The sequence below is a fragment of the Sodiomyces alkalinus genome (assembly GCF_003711515.1).
Source record: "Sodiomyces alkalinus F11 unplaced genomic scaffold SODALscaffold_5, whole genome shotgun sequence".
NCBI lineage: Eukaryota > Fungi > Ascomycota > Sordariomycetes > Glomerellales > Plectosphaerellaceae > Sodiomyces > Sodiomyces alkalinus.
In genome coordinates, this window is record NW_021167083.1 from 196,043 (window position 1) to 218,398 (window position 22,356).

At 55.8% G+C, this 22,356-nt stretch overlaps 7 protein-coding genes across 7 annotated transcripts; 3 read left to right on the forward strand and 4 right to left on the reverse strand.

Moving 5' to 3' along the window:
• Positions 1–2,124, reverse strand: SODALDRAFT_161620 (DEAD-domain-containing protein). Its single transcript, XM_028606941.1, has 3 exons — positions 1,875–2,124; positions 1,733–1,805; positions 1–1,654 (listed from the first exon to the last, which is right to left on the reverse strand). Exons 1-3 carry the CDS (start codon positions 1,916–1,918, stop codon positions 200–202), a joined length of 1,572 nt encoding a protein of 523 aa, XP_028466201.1. The 5' UTR covers positions 1,919–2,124; the 3' UTR covers positions 1–199.
• An 899-nt stretch (positions 2,125–3,023) lies between these two features.
• Positions 3,024–4,484, forward strand: SODALDRAFT_332969 (hypothetical protein). Its single transcript, XM_028611842.1, has one exon. The coding sequence runs from the start codon at positions 3,261–3,263 to the stop codon at positions 4,230–4,232; it is 972 nt and encodes a 323-aa protein (XP_028466202.1). The 5' UTR covers positions 3,024–3,260; the 3' UTR covers positions 4,233–4,484.
• Positions 4,235–6,903, reverse strand: SODALDRAFT_332970 (aspartyl/glutamyl-tRNA amidotransferase subunit B). The gene has a single exon (XM_028611843.1). It carries the CDS (start codon positions 6,533–6,535, stop codon positions 4,601–4,603), a length of 1,935 nt encoding a protein of 644 aa, XP_028466203.1. The 5' UTR covers positions 6,536–6,903; the 3' UTR covers positions 4,235–4,600.
• Positions 6,904–7,993: 1,090 nt separating this feature from the next.
• On the forward strand, positions 7,994–10,264 carry SODALDRAFT_359489 (hypothetical protein; the record flags this gene model as incomplete). Its single annotated transcript, XM_028614181.1, has 2 exons — positions 7,994–9,548; positions 9,660–10,264. The coding sequence occupies 2 exons, from the start codon at positions 7,994–7,996 to the stop codon at positions 10,262–10,264; spliced, it is 2,160 nt and encodes a 719-aa protein (XP_028466204.1).
• Positions 10,265–10,995: 731 nt separating this feature from the next.
• SODALDRAFT_277385 (endo-1,4-beta-xylanase I) lies at positions 10,996–11,929 on the reverse strand (the record flags this gene model as incomplete). The annotated part of the gene is made up of 4 exons (XM_028608059.1): positions 10,996–11,283; positions 11,359–11,436; positions 11,501–11,549; positions 11,679–11,929. 4 exons carry the CDS (start codon positions 11,927–11,929, stop codon positions 10,996–10,998), a joined length of 666 nt encoding a protein of 221 aa, XP_028466205.1.
• Positions 11,930–15,409: 3,480 nt separating this feature from the next.
• Positions 15,410–16,858, forward strand: SODALDRAFT_332972 (chitin deacetylase). Its single transcript, XM_028611844.1, has 2 exons — positions 15,410–16,031; positions 16,210–16,858. The coding sequence occupies exons 1-2, from the start codon at positions 15,700–15,702 to the stop codon at positions 16,655–16,657; spliced, it is 780 nt and encodes a 259-aa protein (XP_028466206.1). The 5' UTR covers positions 15,410–15,699; the 3' UTR covers positions 16,658–16,858.
• A 685-nt stretch (positions 16,859–17,543) lies between these two features.
• On the reverse strand, positions 17,544–22,275 carry SODALDRAFT_295083 (vacuolar protein sorting 41). The gene is made up of 5 exons (XM_028608772.1): positions 21,685–22,275; positions 21,594–21,620; positions 20,525–21,522; positions 18,678–20,463; positions 17,544–18,552 (listed from the first exon to the last, which is right to left on the reverse strand). Exons 1-5 carry the CDS (start codon positions 22,144–22,146, stop codon positions 17,656–17,658), a joined length of 4,170 nt encoding a protein of 1,389 aa, XP_028466207.1. The 5' UTR covers positions 22,147–22,275; the 3' UTR covers positions 17,544–17,655.
• Between the last annotated feature and the right edge of the window lie 81 nt (positions 22,276–22,356).

The window sequence follows — 22,356 nt, forward strand, 5'->3', positions numbered from 1 at the left end:
CGGCCTGACCGTGGGGGAAAAGGAAAGAAAATATGTACAAGAGGATAGCAGGGGGAAAAAAGGAAAAAGGGAATGAAAGAAACGAAAAGAAGAAGAAAATGTCAAAAATTAAAAAATGCGATCATCAAAACACCTCGTTACCCCTCTTTCATACCCCGAACGCCCGAAAATGATGAGAAAAAGAATAAGAGTAGGGGTTTTACGCCTGGGGCGGCGGGCCTTGGCTGGCACCGCCACGTCCGCGGTAACCGCCGCGTCCACGTCCCTGGCCTTGGTAGCCTCCTCGACCACGGCCCCTTCCACGGCCGCTATGTTGGCCGTTCGAGTTCTGTTGCCAGTTGCCGTTGGCGGGAGGGGGTTGGGAGCCTAATTGAGCATGTTGTGTTGGAGTCTGGGCCTGCTGCTGAGACAGCATGGGAGCGGGACCGAGGCCGGAAACTTGGGTGGAGGAGGATGGTTGCGAGGGCTTAAAGTTGGAAATGGGACGAGGAATGGATTCGGGATTCTCGTAGACGTAAAGCGACTTGTCAATGGTGGCGGGAATGGCCTGAATCTCGGTGCCGAGGTCCTTCTCGATGTTGTAGAGGTTGAAGCGGTCATCCCAGTTGATGAGGTTGATGGCCAGGCCAAGATGACCGTATCGTCCTGAACGGCCGATGCGATGCAGATAGGTCTCGGCGTTCTTGGGGAAATCGAAGTTGATGACGACGTTGACGGCCTGGATATCGATGCCTCTGGTCAAGAGGTCGGAGCAGACGAGGTTACGGCAGACGCCGTTCCGGAAATCGTGGAAGACGCGGTTACGGGCTTGCTGGGCCATCTTGGCGTGGCTGTAGAAGCACGAGTAGCCCAGCTCGGTGATCTTCTTGGCCAGCAGCTCGACCCTGTTAGTGGAGTTGCAGAAGATGATGGACTGGTTGATCTGGAGCTTGGAGAAGAGGGTGTTGAGGCAGTGCACCTTCTGCTTCTCCTCGACGAAGGCGTAGTATTGGGTGATACCGCGGAGCGTGAGCTCGTCCATGAGGTTGATCTCGTACGGGTTGGCCATGTTTTTGTCGGAAAAGTCCTTGACGGACAGGGGGAAGGTGGCGGAGAAGAGCATGACCTGGCGGTCCTTGGGGTGGAATTGAAGAAGTTGCTCGATGACAGGGGTGAACTCGATGGAGAGGAGCTTGTCCGCCTCGTCCATGATGAACATGGGGCATTCACTCAAGTCGGCCACGTTCTTCCCGGCGAGATCGAGGATTCTGCCTGGGGTTCCGACAACGATATGCACGGGGTCCTGGAGGCGCATAATGTCATCGCGGAGGCCGGTACCGCCGGTGGTGACCATGACGTTAATTCCGAGGTGTTTGCCCAGGGTTTTGCAGACCTGGGAGGTTTGCATGGCCAGTTCGCGGGTCGGGACGAGAATGAGACATTGGATCCTGGAGACTTTCGGGTTGATCTTCTCGAGGGCGGGGATGACAAAGGCGGCGGTCTTGCCGGTGCCGTTCTTGGCACGCGCCAAGATGTCGCGGCCAGTCAGGGCAACGGGAATGGCTTCTTCTTGGATGGGGGAAGGCCGCTCGAATCCGGCCTCGAATATACCCATCAATAGATCCCTCTTGAGCTGGAAGTTCTCAAACTCCAGGCCTTTCGTGTTCGTAACATCCTGGATAGACGTGTGAGACGGCGGATCCTGAGACGAACAGAGGAACAGAGCGAGTTCGGATGACAATCAAGAACGTACCTCGGTTTGCTGCCTGGTATCCTTTGCTGGAACCTTCAGGTCCTTTTTCCAGTCATCCGGCGATGGGCCATCGCTGTCGGTGTTAGGGAAGAACCGTGACAATGAGTGGCCGCGGGTAACGAAGGAACCAAGTTGGACTCACCTCAATGTTGTGCCCTTGAATTGATCCGCAAGTGAATCGGCCATATCGTTGTGTGAAACGAGAGTGTGTATGTTGGGGTTGTGAAATATCGGCGACAAGTTGGCCGGCGGGTTGAGAAAGATGCAGGTGCCACCACAGGCAAGTAACGTAGGAAGGCCCAGTTAAAGGAGAACGTGGGCGAAGAGGAAGTGACGACTTTTGGGGAAGGGGGCGTCGGGTTTTCGTCGAGGATCGAGGACAATGCGTAGAGTCGAATCTTTTTTTTGCTTTCTTAAAGAAAGAGGGGGCTTCGTGTGTTCTAGAGAGATTGCTGGTTGCGAGAATGCCTCGTCCGGTTGGTAATGGGTCGCGGACCAAGGAGGAGAAAGGAGAAGAGGTTCAGATCAGAGGGCAAGAAGGCGCGGATTCGGAGGGTCTTCGGAGGGTCTTCGGAGGCTCTGTGAAGCGGTTCACCGTCTATCCCGTAGAGAGGGATGCCGAGTAAGTTTCGTCTGTAGGGCGTGTGGTTTGTAGTACGGGAAGAATATGGCGTTTTTGTGAGAGCTTGCGTTCAAGAAGGGTCAGGTCGGTCGGGTCGGGTCGTGGTATGATGGTCGTCAGAGACGGACGAGGTTGTGGTTGCCCTGGTTTTTTAATCGGGGTATCGTAGAAGCGGGTCCGAGAGGGCAAGTGCGTCACGTGACTACGCAATTCCATACGACGGTCGCAAGCATTCTCCGTAGGCGTTTGAATGGGGGAAATTTGCGGAGTTGGGAGTAATTTTGAACAAGTCTGTTTGAGTACGGAGTGTTGTGAGTACGGAGTAAGGAACTTTGTTATTCTTTGATGGGTTGAAGAAAAAGAAGGGGAGCCTTTCTCTTATGGTTCAAGGAGCTCGCTCGCTCACCTTGAGACCTGTCCTCGAAGTTCAAACCAATTAACTGTTGTTGATTGGTGCCACACCGAATAGGTTCTGTGGACGCGCACATACCACAAGTCGTGGAAAAGTGGTGCTCGTGGGGCGCTGAGACCAGGACATACCGAGTGACATGCCCCTCAGCGGGTCACCACGATATGGATCAGGTAGTGTACCTTTAAGGTAATGTACCTTATATATTACTCCCGTGCACGGTGAGTGATTCCTGAAGTTCCGATTTCAACTCCCGACGCCTCCCTTCGAAACTTTCCACTTTCCATCTTTTATGCAACCTTCTTCGAACCTTCTACGAACAAAAGCAACAAATCAACTTTCCTTTCTACTACCAACATCATCATCGAAATTCGAGGACCTCCATAATCTCGGTAGGTACCCCCCGTACCTGGACAAAATGCCAACGCCTCGAGTCCTCAAGCTTGCATCATGAACCTTGGTCCGAAGCCGAACCAGAACTCGAACCCGAACTCATCATGGCGCCAAAGACTTGCTCAAAAGCCCTCTCCACCAATATCCTAAATCTTTTCGCCGGCACACATCAGTCATGTCCCTCATCACGATTGCCTTTCTCGAGCTCTGGCTCGAGCTCTGTGCAAAGAAGGAAGTATGCAGTCATCAACGAGGGCCAAACAAAGTCGACCGATAACCCCCGAGACCGCTGCTACAGTGCTACTTTCTGGCCTTCCCATCCGAACCCTACGCCATACGATATTTTCGCCTTGGACAGGTCAACCCCTTACACCAAGGCCCGCTTCTACGACCTCGTCAAGCTCTATCATCCCGACCGCCACGGCCATACCCAGATCCACTCGCACTCCCACCCGCACTCCCACCCCCACACCCATACCCACGCCCAGTCACCACTCTCATCCGCAACCCGCCTCGAACGCTACCGCCTCGTCATCCTCGCCAACGACATATTAAGCGACCCCGCGAAACGGCGCGCCTACGACGCCTGCGGCGCCGGCTGGACGCACCACCACGAGCGCGACGCCGTCCGCGACCGCACCTGGCGCCACCACCCGGACAGCGCCGCCCACAACGCGACCTGGGAGGACTGGGAACGGTGGCACGCGCGGCGGCGCAACGGCGAAGAAGGAGGCGACAAACAACAACAACAACAACCCGTGTTCATGTCCAACGCGCACTTCGTGGCCCTCGTGCTGGCCGCCATCGCCGTCGGCAGCGCCCTGCAGGCGTCGAGGGCCCGCGAGAGCGCGACGGCCGTGCTGGGGCGCCGGGAGGCCATTGAGAGCGAGATCGGATACACACTGGCGCGGCAAAAGGCGGAGCGGAGCGGGCAGGGGAGGGAGGAGCGGATTGAGCGGTTTTTGAGGGATCGGGAGAATTGGGCTTTCGGGTTTGCGCCGCGGAGATACGATGAGGAGCCGCCGGGGTCGTCGGCGAGGAGGGAACGTGCTTCGCGGCATCAGAATGGGGGGTGACGCTGTTTCCGCATGATGCAGATTTGCGAGCTGTTCGGATACGCTACATGATAACGATTTTTATGTCCGCATTGGGAAGGTGAGGCAAGGAGGAATTATATAGGTGGCTCACGAGCCACCTCAAGATGTCGACCACAGTGCAGCCGGGTAGCCACCGTACGGGCTTTATTGTATCACAGGTAGGCTACTTTCTACCCAACTTTCCGTCAGCCACCGTAGGGTATGGTATGTATTATATATTGGCTCCTAGATGCTGCGTCCGTGTAATTTCTACTCCGTTTTGTTACACGAGCATGGCTGCTCTTCTAGGTAATCATTTCCCATCTGGTAGGTACAATAATACTACAACGTTATGAAAAGGAGCCGGGTCATGCTGACGTCCCGCACAACTCCTCAATGCGACTGCGCATCGCCTTTTCCGCGTTGACCGGGTCAATCCTCTCCGTCGGTCCCAAGCGGAGCATCTTGCCCACCAAGTACATGAGCTTCCCCTGAGGGTACGTCTTCTTATTCCCGCCAAACTCCTTCAAGACCCTGTCCTCGCCTTCAAGAGCCGACTCTACGAGAGCGCCGTACTCTTCTTCCGAAAGCTCATGGAACCAAAGGTCATGGGCGTCGATGGCAGCCGTGACACCGCCAGCCTCCCCGACGTTCCCATGATAAAGAGCCAAGAGGAGCTCCTTGGCAACTTTGCCGGTGATTTTCTTCTGGTGCAGGTGGAAGAGCAGTTCGGACAGGGATGCGACGGGCACCCTGGCGCATTGGCCCTCGGGCGTGATCTCGAAGGCTGTCTCGTCGTCTTGGGGGGACGACCTGTCGGTCACGAGGCGGCCGAATTCGTGAAGGATCCAGTTCGCTGCCAGCGGCGCATACTTCTTGAGGTCCGGGTCTAGTTCAAGGTCAAGAGGCTGCTGCGGTGTCCGGCCTTCCGCTTCACGGAGACGCTTTCCCAGCCCCCCCACGACGTTGTAGAAATACTCGATGCGGGCACCGTTGTCAAGGGCCATCAGCGACACGGCATCCTTGGCGCTGACGCCGTATCTGTCGACAAGCTCGTCCAACTCGCGGTCGGGCAAATGGGCCACGGATTCCTTGATGTGGCGGACCAAGTCCTCCGAGATAAGGAGGGGCCCGAGATCCGGATCCGGCATGTACCGGTAATCGACCTCGCCCTCCTTGCCGCGCAGGCGGCGCGTCTGTTTCGAACCTAGGGTCCACCCCCTCGTCTCGCCGACGACGGAACCGCCCGCTTCGATTTGGGCGATCTGCCTATCCCGCTCGGCGATGATGGCGTCTTCGACGGCTTTGATGGTGCTGAGGTTTTTGACCTCGGTGCGCGTCCCGAGACGGCCCGTCGCGGTGTCGCCTGTCCGCCTCACGGAGACGTTGACGTCGGCCCGCAGGCCGCCGGTCTCCATGCCGGAGACGCATGCGTCGACGGCGTTGAGCAGCAGCTGGATCTTGCGCACTAGTACGGCTGCGGTGCGGGGGTGGTGGATCTCGGGTCTGGTTATGATCTCGATGAGCGGGACGCCGACGCGGTTGAAGTCCAGCCAGCGGGCGTCGCCGGGTTGAGCGAGGGTCTTGGCCGTGTCTTGCTCTAGCTGGATCTGCTGGATACCAACGGTGACGCTGTCGCCGTCCTCGGGGGCGATGCCGTCGCGGGCAAGCAAGGTGATGCTGCCGTTCCTAGCGAGGGGCTCGTAGTATTGGGTAATTTGATAGCCCGAGGGCTGATCCCACCAGAAGTAGTGTTTCCGGTCGAAGCGACTGACCGGTTGAATGTCGCAGTTCAGGGCCAGGGCGGCGCGGAGAGCGGGGATGAGGGTCTGCGGTTGGAAAAGAGGCTGAGAACCAGGTATGGAAAGATCGAAGAGGGCAACGTGAGAATTTGGTTCGTCGTTAAAGGAGGTGGCGGCGGGCGAGAAGAGTTTGCGGGAGGTGTTGAGCTGGGCGTGAATCTCGATACCCACTGTCAGCTCCCATCCGTCCACCGTTTGGGCGCTTCCCTTTTGCGCCTTGTTCTTTCTGGACTCCTTCTTGAGCTGTTTGGCCTCATCTTTGAGCTTCTTGCGGAGTGGAATGATGGGGGTGTCGGCAGGTGAAGCCGCTGACGAGGTCGAGACGTGCACTGCTCTCGTAGCCTGAGGGGAAAAGGGTTGTAGACAGCGAGAGCACGAACACGAAGCTGCCACTCTACAAGATCCTCTGGGGGTGTAGTTTGAAGAAGCAAGGCAGCCCTTTCGAGGCAACTGGCCTTGAAGGAGGTATCTCCCAAGATGTCGGGTTGGGATGCGGGACATTTTCTGGACGTGGTCTCGAAGTTGGCGAGGTCGGGGGCTGCTCGTAAATCGGGGTCAGATTAATTGAGCCTCTGAATCAGAATGACCGCCGTGACACCAGGATCCTGCAAATTTCCTGGGCACCGCCCGAGGCAGCAGCGCGCTAATCTTTTTTTTTTTTTCTGCACCTCCACCACCCTCTTTCTCAGGATCTGGGTGTCGATTAGGTCTCTCGTGAAGGGCTGAAGGAGGGGAGGATTGCAGGTTTTTTTTTTTTGTTTTTGGATAAGAGAGCCGCTGGGATTCGCTGGCGGATTATCACGTGGCGCGGGGGCACGCAACAGGCAAGATAGAGAAAGGTGGTGTTTCACCAAGTGGAGGGTGACGAGATGTTGGTAAGGTGACTCGACTGATCCAAAAGAACTTCGGATACCGTGAAGTTGCTTAGATAATCCCAGCCTTGGTCTCCACTTCCCTGTCACCCCCTGCACAACACAACGCAACACGAGCTCTAGCAGCATCCGTTCACAGGCTTCTTCTCTTCCCCATCCCCACTGCATGATGCGGGAAACCGAGAATCCCGGTTGGGTATCATCATGCAGCCTAGCACCCTGGGACTGTGCCCGACCAGGGTGTGACAGACGAAGGGCGAAGGACGAAGACGATCGTCCATGGGACATCCATCCGTTTTCTCTTCGCTCTGCCCTCCAACGCGGGCGCCTCCATGCGATTTTGTCTTTATCCCTCCTTCGATGTCAGCCTCCCTCCTCCCTTTTGTCTACCTTACTTTCTAATTAATCTGTCTGAAACAACGGCCATCATCATCCCAAGATTTGGGTTAGACATCGACGTGAACTGGAAGCCGAGAGCACACACACACACACACACACACGCGATTGCCCTCTCTTGTGGCCTTGACGCGGAACTCGTCCTACCAACCGTTTTCCTCCTCTTTTTTATTTTCTATTTTATTTTTAGCACTATTCTATTATTTTCCTTTCTTTTCTATTTTTTCCTTGTCCTCCCCACCATCTTCCCCGAGTCTTTATCCGTACTTCGCCTCGGACGTCGCTTGTCAGTGTGATTCTTTGACATCACCATCACACCCGCTGAGAGCAAAAATCGCCGGGCTCACATCCCACCTTGCCGCTTATTGTGGCTTCCTCCCTTCTCCATCCCGCCTATCTATTCCTCTCTACCTTATTTATCCTAATATGACTCCTCGGTCCCTTTCTCCCTTCGACCATCGCTGATCAGTCCCCGCCCAAACGTCGGCAACCCCCTCGCGGTGTCTGACTATATGATTGCTCGCCAAGGCTTCCTCGGCTCCCTTTGTTTCCGTTGAGCCTGCATGCAGCACATGGGATTCCATCATTCTTTTCCAATGAGCGGGTATTAACTCGCTTCTATCCTCCTTCCTGAGATCCGTTTCTCTCATCAACATAGCACCGTAGTCCCAAGTCTACCTACACATTCGAGATGGCTTTGATATATGTTTCGCCTTCTATCGAAACTGTCCACGACCCACAGGGTGCCCAGTCAGCACCCCAGTCAGCGACGGTTCCGATCTTGGACAGGCCCGGAGATCGCAATGCGGATGGTACAAGTCTCACCGGCGCAGGCGACACGGGAACCAACCTGGACCCTTCCACAACCACGACCACGATACATCGCTGTGAGGTCAATGGGTCACAAGACCTGTCATCCAAACATGATTCGCATAGTACCGACTCGGGCGCACCTACACGTACTCTGGATGCCGCTCCAGTACAGAAACCAAGTAATCTCGCCGTGCAGGAGTTTGATCCGTCGAAGCTCGGCCGCCCCGTTTCTATGCAGGAGGACTCCCATGGTGCTTCAGGCAACACCGACACCGATATCAACCCCAAGATGAACACCAATATCAACACCAATAGCTACACCCATCCCGGGGTCCTCTCCGTCTCCGATTCTACTTCACCTACGCCAAGGGGCTCTCATCAGAAACACTCCATAAGAAACCCGCCCTCCCCTACAACTATGTCTTCGGTCACCAATGACACGTCCCTAACTGCAAAGACCAACCGTTCCGGAAGCTCTAGTGGAAGTGGCTCGACCATCACCCAGACCTCCTTCTCGAAGCACCGGAGTACAGAAAACCACAGGGACAAAAGCGGCCAAGATGGCAATCATGAATCCCGGGACAAATTCCACGGCCAGTCCCCCAAGAGCCAGCAAAGGCCAGACGTAATGTCCTTCCTAGAGCCCGATGCTCCACAAGTGCCCCGGGTCTCTATGCCGGCCGCAGCAGCAGGACAGCAGCACCCGCCGTTCCAGTCCCGTCCGTGGAGGCTAGGAGACGTACCACTACCACATCATCGCCAGCCAGCATCTACCAAGAGCACCTCGTCTTCGACGACCGGCAACTTTGCCAGTGCCCACGGCAACGGCACTGGCAGTGACGTCTCCTCGGACCCCACCCTTTACCCCGAGACAGACACCAATAGTGCCGTCCACGGCGTCAACGGTGGCGGCCCCCCTCCCCCCGTTCCCTCTTTCAGACATGGGTCCCGGCCCATGTCATCCCATCACAGAACCCAACAAGACCATGCTAGCCAAGGGGGCCCGGAAATGCCACGAGAGAACGCCCGCCTTCCGTATGGCTCGCCAAATGCCTTCCATGCCCGAAGGCCAGCTCCATACGACGACCACACCATCCACTTGCCCCGAGGGGAGAAGCTCCCCATGTCCGGCTACGAACTCCTCGCCACCAAACTCTCGGCGGGCAACATGCATGTCGGTAGCGGCCACACCCTGAAGCCGATGTACCGGAGGTTTGACGTCCTCAATCATCGTCTGCTCTTGCATCTCCAGGATGAGCTGGCCGAGCTCGAAGAGCAGCTCCACCGCCTAGACATGGCCGACACCCACGCGCGACGTGTGCAGAATTATATTCTCCCGGCTTCGAGGCGCCAAGAGGTTGCCACCACCGGCGAGCTGCAGTGGCATAAGACGGATATACTCGGAAAGGTTGGCTTCAAGCTTAATCAGTACAGTAAGCAGTGCCTCCCCCCCCCCCCCCCCCCCTTTTTCTTTGTCCCCTGTTCCTTTTTTTTCATCTTCTTGATGTTCGTCCAACACCATCCATCCACTAACATCGACGCAGACTCCGTCTTGTCTTCTTTCAAAGACACCCAGAGTCTCCCATCTCCGCACCCCGACGATATCCACACCTACCGTACCTATCTCGCCACTCACGGCCCCGTCATCGATACCGAGACCCGTTTCCTCGACTGGGAGGACGACCTCGTCTCCTTGGCCCGGCATCCCGGTGATGCCCCCATGCCCCACGACGTCTCAGACGACATGCTGACCCCTATGCCGCGGCCCTCCATGCGCTTCCCTTCCGTGCCTGGCAGTCCAACCTCTGACGCCGGCTGTGCCGAGTCCACTCGCAACGCTCCGCTCCAACCACAAAACCTCGATGCTCTACACGACTCCGGTTACCTACTTCCACGTCTTGTCATTGCAATCGCCGCGGCTTTTCTTCTTCCCTTGCTCACCTTCGCCCTCATCCCTAGTTTTGTGGGTCGCATGGCCGTCGTAGTTCTCGTCTGCCTCGGCATCTTTGCTGTACTACTCCAGTGGGGTTTCGTACGGACGGGTGTCGGGGGGGCAGATCGATGGGAAGGCCTGGGAGGGCCGCAAGACTGGACAATCTGTCTCGGCGTCTATGGAGTTGTCATGGCTGTCGTCGCGAGCTTTTTCTAGGCATGTCGTGTCCATAATTTTGACTCTTCTTGTTATTACTTATGTCTCTGGGCCTCCATGCGGTTTGCTTACAGGGTATGATTCTTATGTTTGAACATTTACGCAGCGTTTTGTATTTAATATCCGAGATGGCTGACTATGGGACGGAACTCGGGACGTGGGAGTTTCAACTCGCGGTATGCTGGGTTTAATGATGGCTTGGAACGGCGTAAGAAGAAGACAAAACGGATACCCCATGCGTCACCCTCTCCTGATGCACATCCCACGCTTCATATCATGATCATTTGTTCAGGCTACGAGTGCTTGGTTTTCCGGACTGAAAGCCAAACTCCATACATCTTATCTTCAGCTGACGGTCCCACAAGCCCAGAGCCTACAACTCCAGTGGAAGAGACTCGCAACTCATTGCACAGATGAGACGATATCACGATGGTTTCAGGAGCACAGAAGAGTGACGTCGAAACAATAACCTCCATTGGAAACGACTGTCCTGCAGCGAAATTGCACTTTGCCGAGGCGATAAACAGCGATGAGAAGAACCATGCTCCCAGGCCACTTCATCAACCCCGAAGCGAAAGAAGAAATCCAAAGCCACTGTCCTCTCCACCAAATTCTGTTCCCCCCCCCGAACTCATCCGCCGCCCTGCATCCAGGGTAGGCACACATTTCCCCGTCCATCAGTCATATCCTCATATCTTTTCCGCATCAGGAGCAAGTCGCAAACAACCCGTTTAAGGGGGCGACTGAACGGTGACGGAAGCCTGGCCGGCGCTCTGGTACGCCTCGGTGGCGACGATCTGGTAGTAGTGGTCGCCAAGGGGCATGCCGGCGGCGCCCCAGGCCTGGAAGACGGCGCCCATGTTGACGGAGCCGGAGGTGCGGTGCTGCTGGCGGATGGCCCAGTACTGCTGGAAGGTCTGGGTGCCGTCGATGGAGGGGGCGTCGTAGCGGGTGCTCTCGCAGAGCTCGTAGGAGCTGCCTTCGAGCTCCATGGTGCCGCGGCCCTCGGCCTGGGAGCACTAATAAAGGGAAAGGAAACTTGTTAGCTGGTGTGGTTTGGGGGGGTGTGTGAGCTTCGGGAGGATTGGACATACGGGGTTGTATTCGCCGTGGGCTTCGACGACGTAGTACTCGACGAGAGGGTTGCGAGTCCAGCCGTAGATGGTGATGTACTGCAACGGAAGTGTAAGCTCATGTCTTGGTGTGTTGGTTTTCTGATTCCTGGGGCTGTCTTACGCTGTTGCCGTTGTTCTCGACATACCAGTCGGCAGAGTAGGAGATCTCCCTGGGTTGAAGTTTAGCATATGTTGCTCCCACTCTCATTTCCCTTGATGGTCTCTGGAGACTGTGGAGAGAGAAGACGTCCGGTGGAAAAAGAAAATGAAAAAAAAAATGAGGGGGGGTCAACACTTACCGGTCCGTGCCGGGGTTCCAGCCCTTGCCGCCTACGAGGTTGCCGCCGGACTGCCACTGGACGCTGTAGGAGCCGCCCTGCTCGTTGTTGTAGGTGGCGGGGGAGGCACCATCGGACCACCACGAGTAGTAGTAGCCATCATGGACACCCTCGCTGTTGGGGGTGTTGCCCTGACGCTCGAAGATCCTGGGGACGGCAGCGGCGCCGGAGACGAGGGCGCAGGCCGCGAGGAGAGAGTTGATGTAATGCATCTTGAGTGTGCTTTGCTTTGTTGGAGTCTTTCTTCGAGGGGTGGAGTTGATTGCACAAGCTGGCTTCAGGGTGAAGACGATTGTAGTAAGAGACCGGTGGTGAGTGGCTTGGTGAAGAAACAAAGAGATGTTGAGGTTGATGGGAGATCTCGAAGCCTTTATATATCCATTTGAGGGCCCCTTTTCTCGTGTCGCTTTCCAGGATTCAAGGTTGTCGTCACGGCCAAGATCCCGGGTCCTGGCTTCTCCCCAGAATGGCACTTTACCCATAGGATCGATCTTCGGGCATCTTCGAGCAAGCTCGTGTCGCGTCTCGAGTTGATTGTCAGCCAGACACTGGGTCAACCTACCTACGTTGTACACCGGTGTACGTACCTTAAGGTACTTAGCATTTACAACTGTACGTACCTTTTGGGACCGACTGCCGGTTCTACCCCACACTCTAGGCCCAATCAGGGCTACTAGGCCCCGGTACCGTGCTTACCCCAACTCTACCCCAAGGGAACAGCCGAAACGCCCAGGGCCCCCGAATCTGTCACGATCGGCAGTTAAGCTTTAGGCTAAATCGTGGCGCAGGTCCTGCGTCTTGGACGAGTCCTCCCGGCAGCCCTGGCAGCCCTGGCAGCGCTGACGCGTGGTCCGCGTGGTTCCAGGCACCGAATTCCGTTGCCCCCGTTGGCCGTTTAGGAAGGGCAAGTGCATGAAGTGGTCCCTTGTCTCATGTGGCTGGATATTGAATGTCGTCATTCCTAGAGTCAGAGTCTCAAGAGACATGTTTACCGCCCAGGTTTCCAGCTTGATTCGCAACGCAGAATACGACTCCCAAAAATCGTTGAAATCGAATGATTTTAGCCGGGATCTCAAGGTGCGCTGACTTTTACTCCATGAAGAAAAAGAAAACGCCGATCATCACTTCTCCCCAAGCCCCAAGAGTGGGATAAAAAGGCTGCTGATCAGCACCTCCCCCCCCCCCCCCAGCGGCACTTCTTCATGGAGTAAAAGAAGACGTCAATCGCCCACTTCTTCCCATCTCGTGCTCAGGGTGAACCATAGGAGAAAGTTGTCGATCACCGCACCTTCCTCCGGCGACTCATCTCCATGAAGTAAAAGACAACGTCAATCCGACTGCGACTTCTCTCCCGGCTCTTCTCCATGAGGTAAAAGATCACACAGGGTACCAGACATTGAGGAAATTCTCCTTGATTCTCTCTCCGAGAGGCAAGACAGGCGTCAATCATCACCTGTTCTCCGGCTCGTTTTTCACGTGCAGGAAAGACATGTCGATCACCACAATCTTCCCGGCGGCAGCGGACCAGAAAAGCAAGGAAGAATCATGCATCGGAAGCGCGGACGATTCGCTGGGAATCTACGTGTAGAATACGATTTGATGCGCCGACCAGTCACTCACCACCCAGGGCGGCATTGACAATGAGGATGAAAAGGGCTTGGGCACAAAATGGGAATGCGACGACACGAAGGACAAGGTCAGGTCATCAACACCAAAGGTTCGCCACGTTGTGATGTGTTTCGTCCCAAATTAATATCCCCCGTCTTGTCTTGGTCTTCCTGCGGTGGCGGCGGGTTATTCGTCACCCTTCGGCTACCAAGTTCGGCTAGCAAGCTGTTCTCAAGAGTCAAGATGATGGTGATTGGAATATGGTTCTTGTCCAAGGAATCGACCGTGGTCGAGGGGTCAGCTGGGGAAATCAGTAGGACTTTGCTGTCATCACGAAACCTCAAAATCGGGCGGTTCTGTAATTAAGAAGAAACCTCTAATTAAGGTACCTTACGGAAACTGTTACAGATTCTATAGCCTGAACGTTGTCGCGAGATAGGTACTTGGAAGCTCGAAGTCCGCTTCTATTTTTTTTTATTTTTTTTTGGTACTCTGTATTACTTAGTGACGGTCGCTTTTTGTGTTAGTGCCGGGGTGTGTTCAGAACCGAGACCTGAGTCGCTTTCAGGGGCACACAAGCATTGCGGCTTACAAAGTACCTGACTTGGCCAATCATGAGAAATGGCCGGTCCAACCCACCAAGGCCAGGTCTTGGAGAGCTATTCGCCGGACATGGAACAAATAATGCTGGCGTTACTTACTAACAATATATTGGTAGATTTCATAAGGTATGTTTTCGGTCTCTTCTGAGTCTTCTCGGTGCTATCACACGGAACACTATGACCAAGGTAGACTGCGAAGTTCAAAGTGTCAGGGTACGTACTCTTTGCTCATTTCGTCTGCCAAACAATCTAAGACCATCAAGCCATTCCTCTCCTCAGACAACTGTTTTCCAAAGTAAGCTAAAACGCTATCAGAAATTCAGCCTTCCTTGGTTCCTTTTGGGGCGGGGGGTCTTGACTGGTATCTGCGGATTTCGTATCGAGGTGGTGCTGTATTAATTAGAGTGTTCCCCTTTGAAGATGCGGGGAGATTTTACACAAGGGCACTTGGTATTTTACTTGTAACGAAGTACGGGTGCCGGGACTTCGGAAACGTTGAGATCCGGACCGGAGCTGACCCACTATTCATCTCCGGAAGCTTCGCCCTCCGGTTCCTACAAGTCCGAGCCACCCTTTGTCTTTATCACATTACTGTATTTAAGACACTCAGAGGCCAAAAAACATCACATACGACCATACCCACTGGAAAACTCGGGATCCCGTCCGCTCTCCCCTAGATAAGCCAGTGAGGGCCGGATTAGTAGTTGGGTCGGTGACGACCAGCGAATACCCGGTGTTGTATGTTCTGTTTTGCTTGTCCTTTTTGTTTTCTTTTTTCCTTTTGTTTTTCCCCTTGCCCCCACCTCCCTCCCCCTTTATATTTTTGGTTCCGGTATGGCCTGTCGTCGTCATTCTCGCGCGCCTTCTCCAGATTGCAGGTCGAGTGGTGGCACTGTACATAGATGCATAGATCAATGTGGGTCAAGTCCTCGTGGGTCGATCGTATCGGTGTCCGGAGAAGGTGTCGGAGATCGTCGGTCTGGAGGGCAACATTGTGGGGCCGAAGTACGAACTTGCCCTGACCGGAAGAGAAGGCCGGGTAACAGTGTAATGAATTTCGTGGCGAAGGATGTCCTCTGGCCAGATTTGATTTGTTTGGACGGAATTCCGTGATGTCTTTCGACCTGTCCCGGGCTTCCCGGCTAAATACAACGTACGAAGCCACGGATTCCCAGAACAGAACCACGCTTTTGCCCAGAATGCATCTGGAAGGATACTTCCGTTCCTGTAACTTACTAGCGCGAAAAGGAACGGCGAAAGAGGCTAATTACGTAGTGGCGCGTGGCTTATGAGCTCGTCCCTTGCATTGGCTGATGCAGACGGACATGCGGCTTCCATTACGGGTATTATGGGAAAGCGAGGATTACGTAAGGGGATTCCGGGGTGAGCGCCGCAGCGGCAGCGGCAGCGGTGTGTGGAAAAGGCCCTATGGGGACTGGGACGGGGACGGTTGAATTGCTTCCTCATACCTAACTTCATTTCCGCATCGTTGTATTCTTGGACCATTCGGTCGACACGATGGATTTATCCTGTTCCATCAGGTCCATCAGGCCCATCAGGCCCATTACACGCCCCTCATGCATTCGTCTCCGTATAAAAGGGACGGCCTGGGAGCCGACTTGGCGGGCCTCTTCTCACTACATATTATCGGAACATGTTGATCGTTGATCGACAGCTCTTTTTCGGTTGTGCTTTCTTCAATTTAACCCAGTGACTTGGCCTGATCGTCATCGACACGGGCGATCCATTATTTCCCGCGCAACCGCGAAACAATGCCGACCTTCTCACGTACGCTCCTCCTCGCTGGCCTCCTGGCCACGGCGGCCACGGCCACGGCCAGCCCAGTGGCGAACCCCTTCGAGCTGCCCAAATGCCAAATCCCCCCGGGCATTATCATCACCCAGTGCCGGAAGCCCGGCGTGATGGCTTTGGGCTACGATGACGGCCCTTATACCATGACGTTGGAGCTGGTGGACATGCTCGACGCGGCCGGTGCCAAGGCCACGTTCTTCTGGACAGGCACCTTGTACGGCTGTATCTACGACCATGTCGATGCCATCAAGAAGGCGTATGCTTCTGGCCACCAGGTCGCTTCTCATACTTGGTAGGTTCCCTTTTACACAACCCTCTCTCCTTTCCCCGTCGCGTTGTATGCCATGATGCGCGACAGACACGCACATGTATCATAATAAAAAAGAAAGAAAAAAAAAAAGAAGGCAAAAAGGGAGGGGGAAAAGAAAGAAAGAAAGAAAGAAAGAACTCACAACTGTGATGGCAATTAGGACCCACCCCATAACCCTCGACCAAATGAGCAAAGCCGAACTCACCGAAGAAATGGAGAAGCTCGAGAACGCCTTCGCCAACATCCTCGGCATCCGGACCAACTACATGCGGCCCCCCTACCTCATGACGGGCGGCGAGGTCATGCCCACCATGGGCGAGCTGGGCTACAAGGTCATCACCCTGGACCTCGACTCCGGCGACTGGGACGGCGTGACAACGGCGGCGGAGAGCGCGAGGCGGTTCGAAGAGGCGGGCACCTCCGGCCGGGGCCACATCCCGCTGGTGCACGAGACGTACGAGAGCACCGTGCGCGAGCTGACGCCGTGGATCATCGAATGGGCCGCCCAGAACAACCTGGAGCTGGTGACGATCGCCGACTGCCTCGACGACCCCTCTGGTCCCTATGTGACTGTCAACGCGACCGGAGATGGCCAGATGACTTGCTGAAGATGACGCTTGAAGTGGGGGTGAGGCGAGACTCGAGACTCTCTTTCCCTCTCATGTGGGTGACGTCCTGGAAAGGCAAAGGCTAACGTGATGGACAATCGGGCATTCTGTTACTACCTGCGGCCGGATCAACGCGGCGGGCAAGGTTGGAACTTCTTTCGACTGTCCAAGTCGGCCCTGCCCGATATCACAAGTGGTTCAGTTAGTTCCCCAGTGCCGACGTCCTGCGTCGTCGTCGGTTCGTGATGAGCGCTGATCGACGACAGCCTTGTGAAGCTGATGAATTTGACAGGGACGATCTTGTCGATCCCGTTGTCGTCTTTGACTAAGAAAACATTAAAGTTGTTTGATGTGCACTTTTATTAATGATTTATTCCATCATGTCTTAAGACCAAGTTGTCGGTCCGCACATCTAAACTCGTTGCGCAATGGCCGTCATTCCTGGGGCCCGATCACCTAGTCTCAGTTACCGTGCCCATAAGGTAGGGGATGGGGATGTGATGAGCGTGGGCATTAGAATTCCGTCCGCAGGTATAATGGGAAGGCCTCAGAGGAATGGGGAATTCAACTGTATGACCTTGCTGCCACCCCTTTTATTTCTTGTCCTTAGGTGGATAGTCGCTGGAATTTCACCCCTCTTCCGTCTTAATCCTCGCAACAGACCAACATCCGTTGAATCGTGTCCCGCGATGCTCTGGGAGTAACATTCCTCTCCTGTTTTGTGACACTTTCTATGCGTTCGTATACGGCGTATGTAGGAGTCGGTGTGTCTCGGTGTGTCTCGGTGTGTACCGGTATATGTCGGTGTCTGTCGGTGTGTCCAAGGGCATCGTACGGATTCACTCGGTGGCTGGGCACGAAGAACTCCCCAACACATCCACCTTATCCTCCTGATTAACAAATTTATTCTTGAATTCCCTTCTCATACACATATGTGAAAAGTATGCCCCCCTATGCCCCGCAATATCCGTAAAACATTCGCAGAACAGAAACCCCAACTACACAACCTGTCCCTGATCACGCTTATCAACACACACCGGACACCCCGCCCGGATGTTGTCCTTCAGCAACCTCGCATGCGTCACCTTGGCGCCAACCCGCCACCCGTGGCCCGGCCGATCCGCCACCGCCGCGCCCATGTCGTCCTCCTGCTTGCTCCCCGGGTGAAGCCTCTCCAGGAGGTGCGCCAGGTGGTATACGTGCCCGCACGCGAATCCCACCAGCGTCTGCGCTTCCACCTCGGTGAACGCGCCGCAGCACTCGGCGCACTGGCCCGCTCGGGGGGCGCCGCGGCTGCTGCGTCGTCCGTCTTTGCTGCCGGGTTTCTTCTGTGTCCTTCCGTCTCCGTCTCCGTCTCCGTCTCCGTTGCTTCCCTTCGCGCCGTCGGCTTCGCCTTCTGCCGCTGCCGGGTTCGCTACGTCTTTCGTCTCGACATCGACGTGCTCGGGAGAATGCACCGCCACTTCGAACCTGATCCCCTTGCGCTGTCCCAGACGCAGCTCTTTCTGCGCCGCCGCCACCTCGCTCCGCAGCACGCGCGCCACGCCCGAGCTGATGCTGTACTGGATTTCGTGCTCCTTCATGATGTGCTTCAGGCCGTCGCGCAGGCCCTCGATCTCGAGGCCTTCGGGGATCCGCCGGACCAGCGTGATGGGGTTGATGGCCGTGCCGACCTGCTCCAGCAGGCCGCGGATGAAACTCGGCTTGTCCATGCTGTAGGTCAGGAGGTCTTCCCACAGGTCCGGGTCGTCTTGTTCTTTGGCAAACTCGATGGCCTTTTTGACGTCTTGGAGCCGGTCGATGATGAGGAAGAGGGCGCGCTTCATCTGGCCTGTCTTCGAGTAGAGGTATACCAATTCGTCGTCGTACCTGTACCGTTCGCATTCTTGCGCAGCCTGTCCCGCTGGTGTCAGAAAAGGGGTCATGTATGGCAACAGGGGCAAAAAAGAAGAAAAGAAGAAAAGAAGAAAAAAGAAGAAAAAAGAAAAAAAATTTACAAGGGGGAGGACTCAACACCTACCTTTTCAAATGCGTAACAAGTCGACGACTTGAGAAAGTCCATGAGCAGCGCCCGATCGTATCTGGCAAAGAGCCGCACCGCCAAATCGGCAAACTCGTCCACGAGGTGCTTGCTCTCCATCTGCAACCTCTCCCGGTTCTCTCCCGTATGGGCCTCCTCGAGGCCCTGGCCCTGATACAGCGCGCGGAGGTAGAAGAAGAGGAAGAGGTTGACGTCCTTCTGCTGCAGCTGCGATACCACCACCGAAGGCCGGACCAAGCCGTGCTGCGCCTCCTCCACCAGCAGCGTGATGGCTTCGGATGTGGCCTCCTCCAGGTCGCCTTCCGTCATGTCGGCCAGCCCGTGGGCCGGGACGCGCAGGCCGATGAAGCTGGGGATGTCGTCCGCCACCGCGTCCGCGAGGTGGTTCTCCCGGATGAGCCGGAACGCCGAGTCCGCGTCCTGGAGCCTGATGTAGCACTTGAGCGATTCCCGGTAGCGCCCGTTCGCTTCGTGCAGCTTGGCCAGCGACTCCATCACGATCCGCCAGTCCCTGCCCTTCTCGCCGCCTTCGACGCTGTCCTCGCGGACGTCGCGGTATTTCAGCTGGTTTTCCAGCGCCGTCGTTATCGTCTTGATGTCGAACAAGTCCGTCGGCCATCGTTCCAGCATCTCCTTGAACCTCACCTTGTCGGCCTGGATGTAGTGGTTCAATACCACCTCGTAGATCGTCCTCGAAAGGGGCGGATGCATGGGTTCCGATGGGATGTAGTTGGCGATGGCCTCCACCTTGTTCGCTCCGGCAAAAGTCCAGACCCATTTCTCCCAGCGGTCTGACGAACCGAGCACTTTGCCGCACACCTGCCCAGCCGTAGTCCAGTCCCCGGCCTCGATGAGCTCTCGGATCCAGAGCTCCCCGATGCGTCGCTTCTCTTTCTGTGCGGTGGAGTAGGGATGCGTTCCCACCGTCCCCGACCCCATCACAGACGAGGCATCATCAACAAACTCGTCGGGGCTCCCTTGCTTCTTGTCTGGCGTAGGAGGTACGAGTTCGCTGAGATTGGTGTCTGTGGGTGAGGCTAGAATGTCTGGGTTCTCGTCAAGCAGTTCCCACGCCTTCTGGTATTGTTGATGCTCCACCAACCAGACCAGATGATCCCCGAGGTCTCGTTTCGTAGCAAGGATGCAATCATACGGGCTGTGAATGAAGATCTTGACACCCGGCTTGATGAGGTTCGAGTGGACCGCCGGGGCGTTGGGTTTGGTAATGGCAGCTCTCGCGGTGCTTGTTGTGCTGGGAACCCTGTTGATCGACTCTTCATCACCGCTGTTCTTAGATCTGATGCTGGCACCAGAACTGAAGAGCAGCTTGGGATTGATGGCGGCATTCCACACCTCGGATCCAAAGTCAGCTAACGACTCCAGCGCGCCTTTGGAGGAAGCGACCGCAGAAGCGGCATTCTGCGCCGGTAAGATACCAAGGTGGTAGTCGCCCGACGATAGTCTTTCGTATCGGCTTACGATGAGGCCGTCGTCTCTATCCACCTCCGCCTGGGAAACAAGGTCGACGAGCCGCAGCTCGGGGGGGGGGTTATTTTTTCGCCTTCGAATACCGCCTGCTGGTTCGCTGCTCGCCGATGCTGTTGAGGGTTTAGATTGGTGTCCCCTGCTCTTGGGATCCGATTCCTCGTGGAATTCTTCTTCTTCCTCTTCCCCCTCCTCCTCGTCATGCAACGGGCACGCGAGCACGAGCAATAGCCTCTGGGTGTACAGGGAAATGCCCGAAATGATGCAGTCCATCCGCAGACTTGACAAACTGGTTAGCGGAGCTTGCACCTACGGAAAGAAAAAGCATTGAGCGATCTTACTGTTGTGCAATTTCTGCGCGGCCCACCGTCCTCTCTCCGGCATGTTTGCCGACACCAACACCGCCGGGATGCACATGTATGATCCAAATCGTGCTGCCCCAGCCTACGATGAGTCTTTCGACTTTCTTGGCATGCGATGCTGCTTGTTGCTTCAAGCTCTCGGCAGCGGCCGACATGGCCGTGTCTCCGTCGTGGCTTGGCCCGTTGTCGTCCACCTCGACAGCCTGCTCATCAATCCACTCGGCTCTGCCCTTCCAGACGCTCGCCATGACGTCCCATTCGTCTGTTTGAGGCCGATCGACGTGACCGAGCCGCTTCCATGCGTCGTCCGCATCGGCGCTATCCAGGTGCAGCTTGGTACGCATGATTTTGAGGCCGTGTTCGTTAAGCCAAACCACATACTTGCCCGATAAGGACCACTTGATACTGCTGATGGTCCCTTCTCCGGAATGCAAGACGGTGTCTTTCCCCGTGTTGTGCCCTAAGCCCATGCTACCGAGCCAGCCCGAAGCCGCGGCCGCAGCGGTCCCGACGGTGGTAGACGTACTCTTTCCGTTTGGCCCGCCCACTGTGAGGATGAGCTGGCCGGCCAGGCCACCCGACAGATAGGTTCGATCGTTCTTGTAGTCGGGGGAGATGGCAACCGCCTGGACCGGTCTCGCAAAGTTGCGCAGCTGTACGTCTTTCATGTCGACGAGGTTCTGGATGCACACGTGGCCGTCCAGTGAGGACGTCGCGATGTGGATGTTATTGGCAGGCGTGTTGGGAATTGGGGCCGGCTCTCTCGATCTTCTAGTGGCGGCAACAGTCGAGGCTTCGGAATGGCGAGAGGCAGGTCGCAGAGAGCCCGTAGCGGGCTGGGAAGCGAGTCTTTGGGCGGCATCCGGTCGGTCGGTGGGAAGAGGCGGTGGAGAAGGCGAGATGGAGATGCTTGTGACGGATGCTGCGTGGGCATGGTAGACTCTGAGAGATTGAAACATGGGTAACTGGATGACATGCTATCGGGTGAGCGCGTTAGACGAGCCGGCATTATTGGGCTGAAGTGAGTGGTTGACTCAGTTTTACTTACGATGTTGCCATTATGTGTTCCAATGATCTGCGTCGTCATCTGTTAGCATGCCGAGACAAGGTTGCGGGTGCCTACAGAATCAATGTAATACCATCTTGTCCCCAGCGACAAGGAAGGCACTTGTCGCGTCTCCGTTTCGATAGACACCACCCAGATGTTGAGTCAGTCGAGCATATTTGAGCCGGGGCTCTTCGTCCTCTTCGTCCTCTTCATCTTCCTCTTCATCTTCTTCGTCCTCCTCATTCTCGTCATCTTCGCTTTCCTCCTCACTGTCCTCTTCCTCTTCCTCTTCCTCGTCTCCCCCCTCCCCTGACTCCTCCACTTTACCTCCTTCACCACCTACTACACGGCTAGTGTCGGTCTCGCCGTCATGGGATGCATGGCATGCTGGAGCTTCCGGCAGGACTTTGCTTTCGTTTTCGGTTTGATGAGCAATATCCGGCTGCTTTCCCTTGTCTACTGCGGGTGGTGACTCGGTCTCGGGGCTAGAGCTAGGATCGTGGCCGGTCCTAGGAGAATGCTGGGGGGATGACTCCGGCATAGCTCCCGTCATTCTGGCAGTCGAGTATTCGAAGACCGGGGTAGTCGCATGGCTAGTCGAGGGGGCGGTGGAGGGACGTGTCGACGTGGGGTGGGCGTGTTTGGAGCTGGTGAGGTGCTGAATGCCTAAAACTAAAGGTGGTGGTCGAAATGCAGGTACAAAGAAGCTCGGATGGAGCTCTCCGGTCGTTTTTGACGTCACGCGTTCGCCGGTGGAGCTGGC

Excerpts from the sequence above, each read along its gene's own strand:
- SODALDRAFT_161620 (XM_028606941.1), bottom strand. The coding sequence starts at position 1,918 with ATGGCCGATTCACTTGCGGATCAATTCAAGGGCACAACATTGAG. Across the intron at positions 1,806-1,874 it reads TTCAAGGGCACAACATTGAG|CGATGGCCCATCGCCGGATG; the intron begins GTGAGTCCAACT and ends TAACACCGACAG. Across the intron at positions 1,655-1,732 it reads ATACCAGGCAGCAAACCGAG|GATGTTACGAACACGAAAGG; the intron begins GTACGTTCTTGA and ends ACGTCTATCCAG.
- SODALDRAFT_332969 (XM_028611842.1), top strand. The coding sequence starts at position 3,261 with ATGGCGCCAAAGACTTGCTCAAAAGCCCTCTCCACCAATATCCTAAAT.
- SODALDRAFT_332970 (XM_028611843.1), bottom strand. The coding sequence starts at position 6,535 with ATGTCCCGCATCCCAACCCGACATCTTGGGAGATACCTCCTTCAAGGC.
- SODALDRAFT_332972 (XM_028611844.1), top strand. The coding sequence starts at position 15,700 with ATGCCGACCTTCTCACGTACGCTCCTCCTCGCTGGCCTCCTGGCCACG. Across the intron at positions 16,032-16,209 it reads CAGGTCGCTTCTCATACTTG|GACCCACCCCATAACCCTCG; the intron begins GTAGGTTCCCTT and ends GATGGCAATTAG.
- SODALDRAFT_295083 (XM_028608772.1), bottom strand. The coding sequence starts at position 22,146 with ATGACGGGAGCTATGCCGGAGTCATCCCCCCAGCATTCTCCTAGGACC. Across the intron at positions 21,523-21,593 it reads GAACACATAATGGCAACATC|CATGTCATCCAGTTACCCAT; the intron begins GTAAGTAAAACT and ends CTCACCCGATAG. Across the intron at positions 20,464-20,524 it reads CGCGCAGAAATTGCACAACA|TCTGCGGATGGACTGCATCA; the intron begins GTAAGATCGCTC and ends CAGTTTGTCAAG.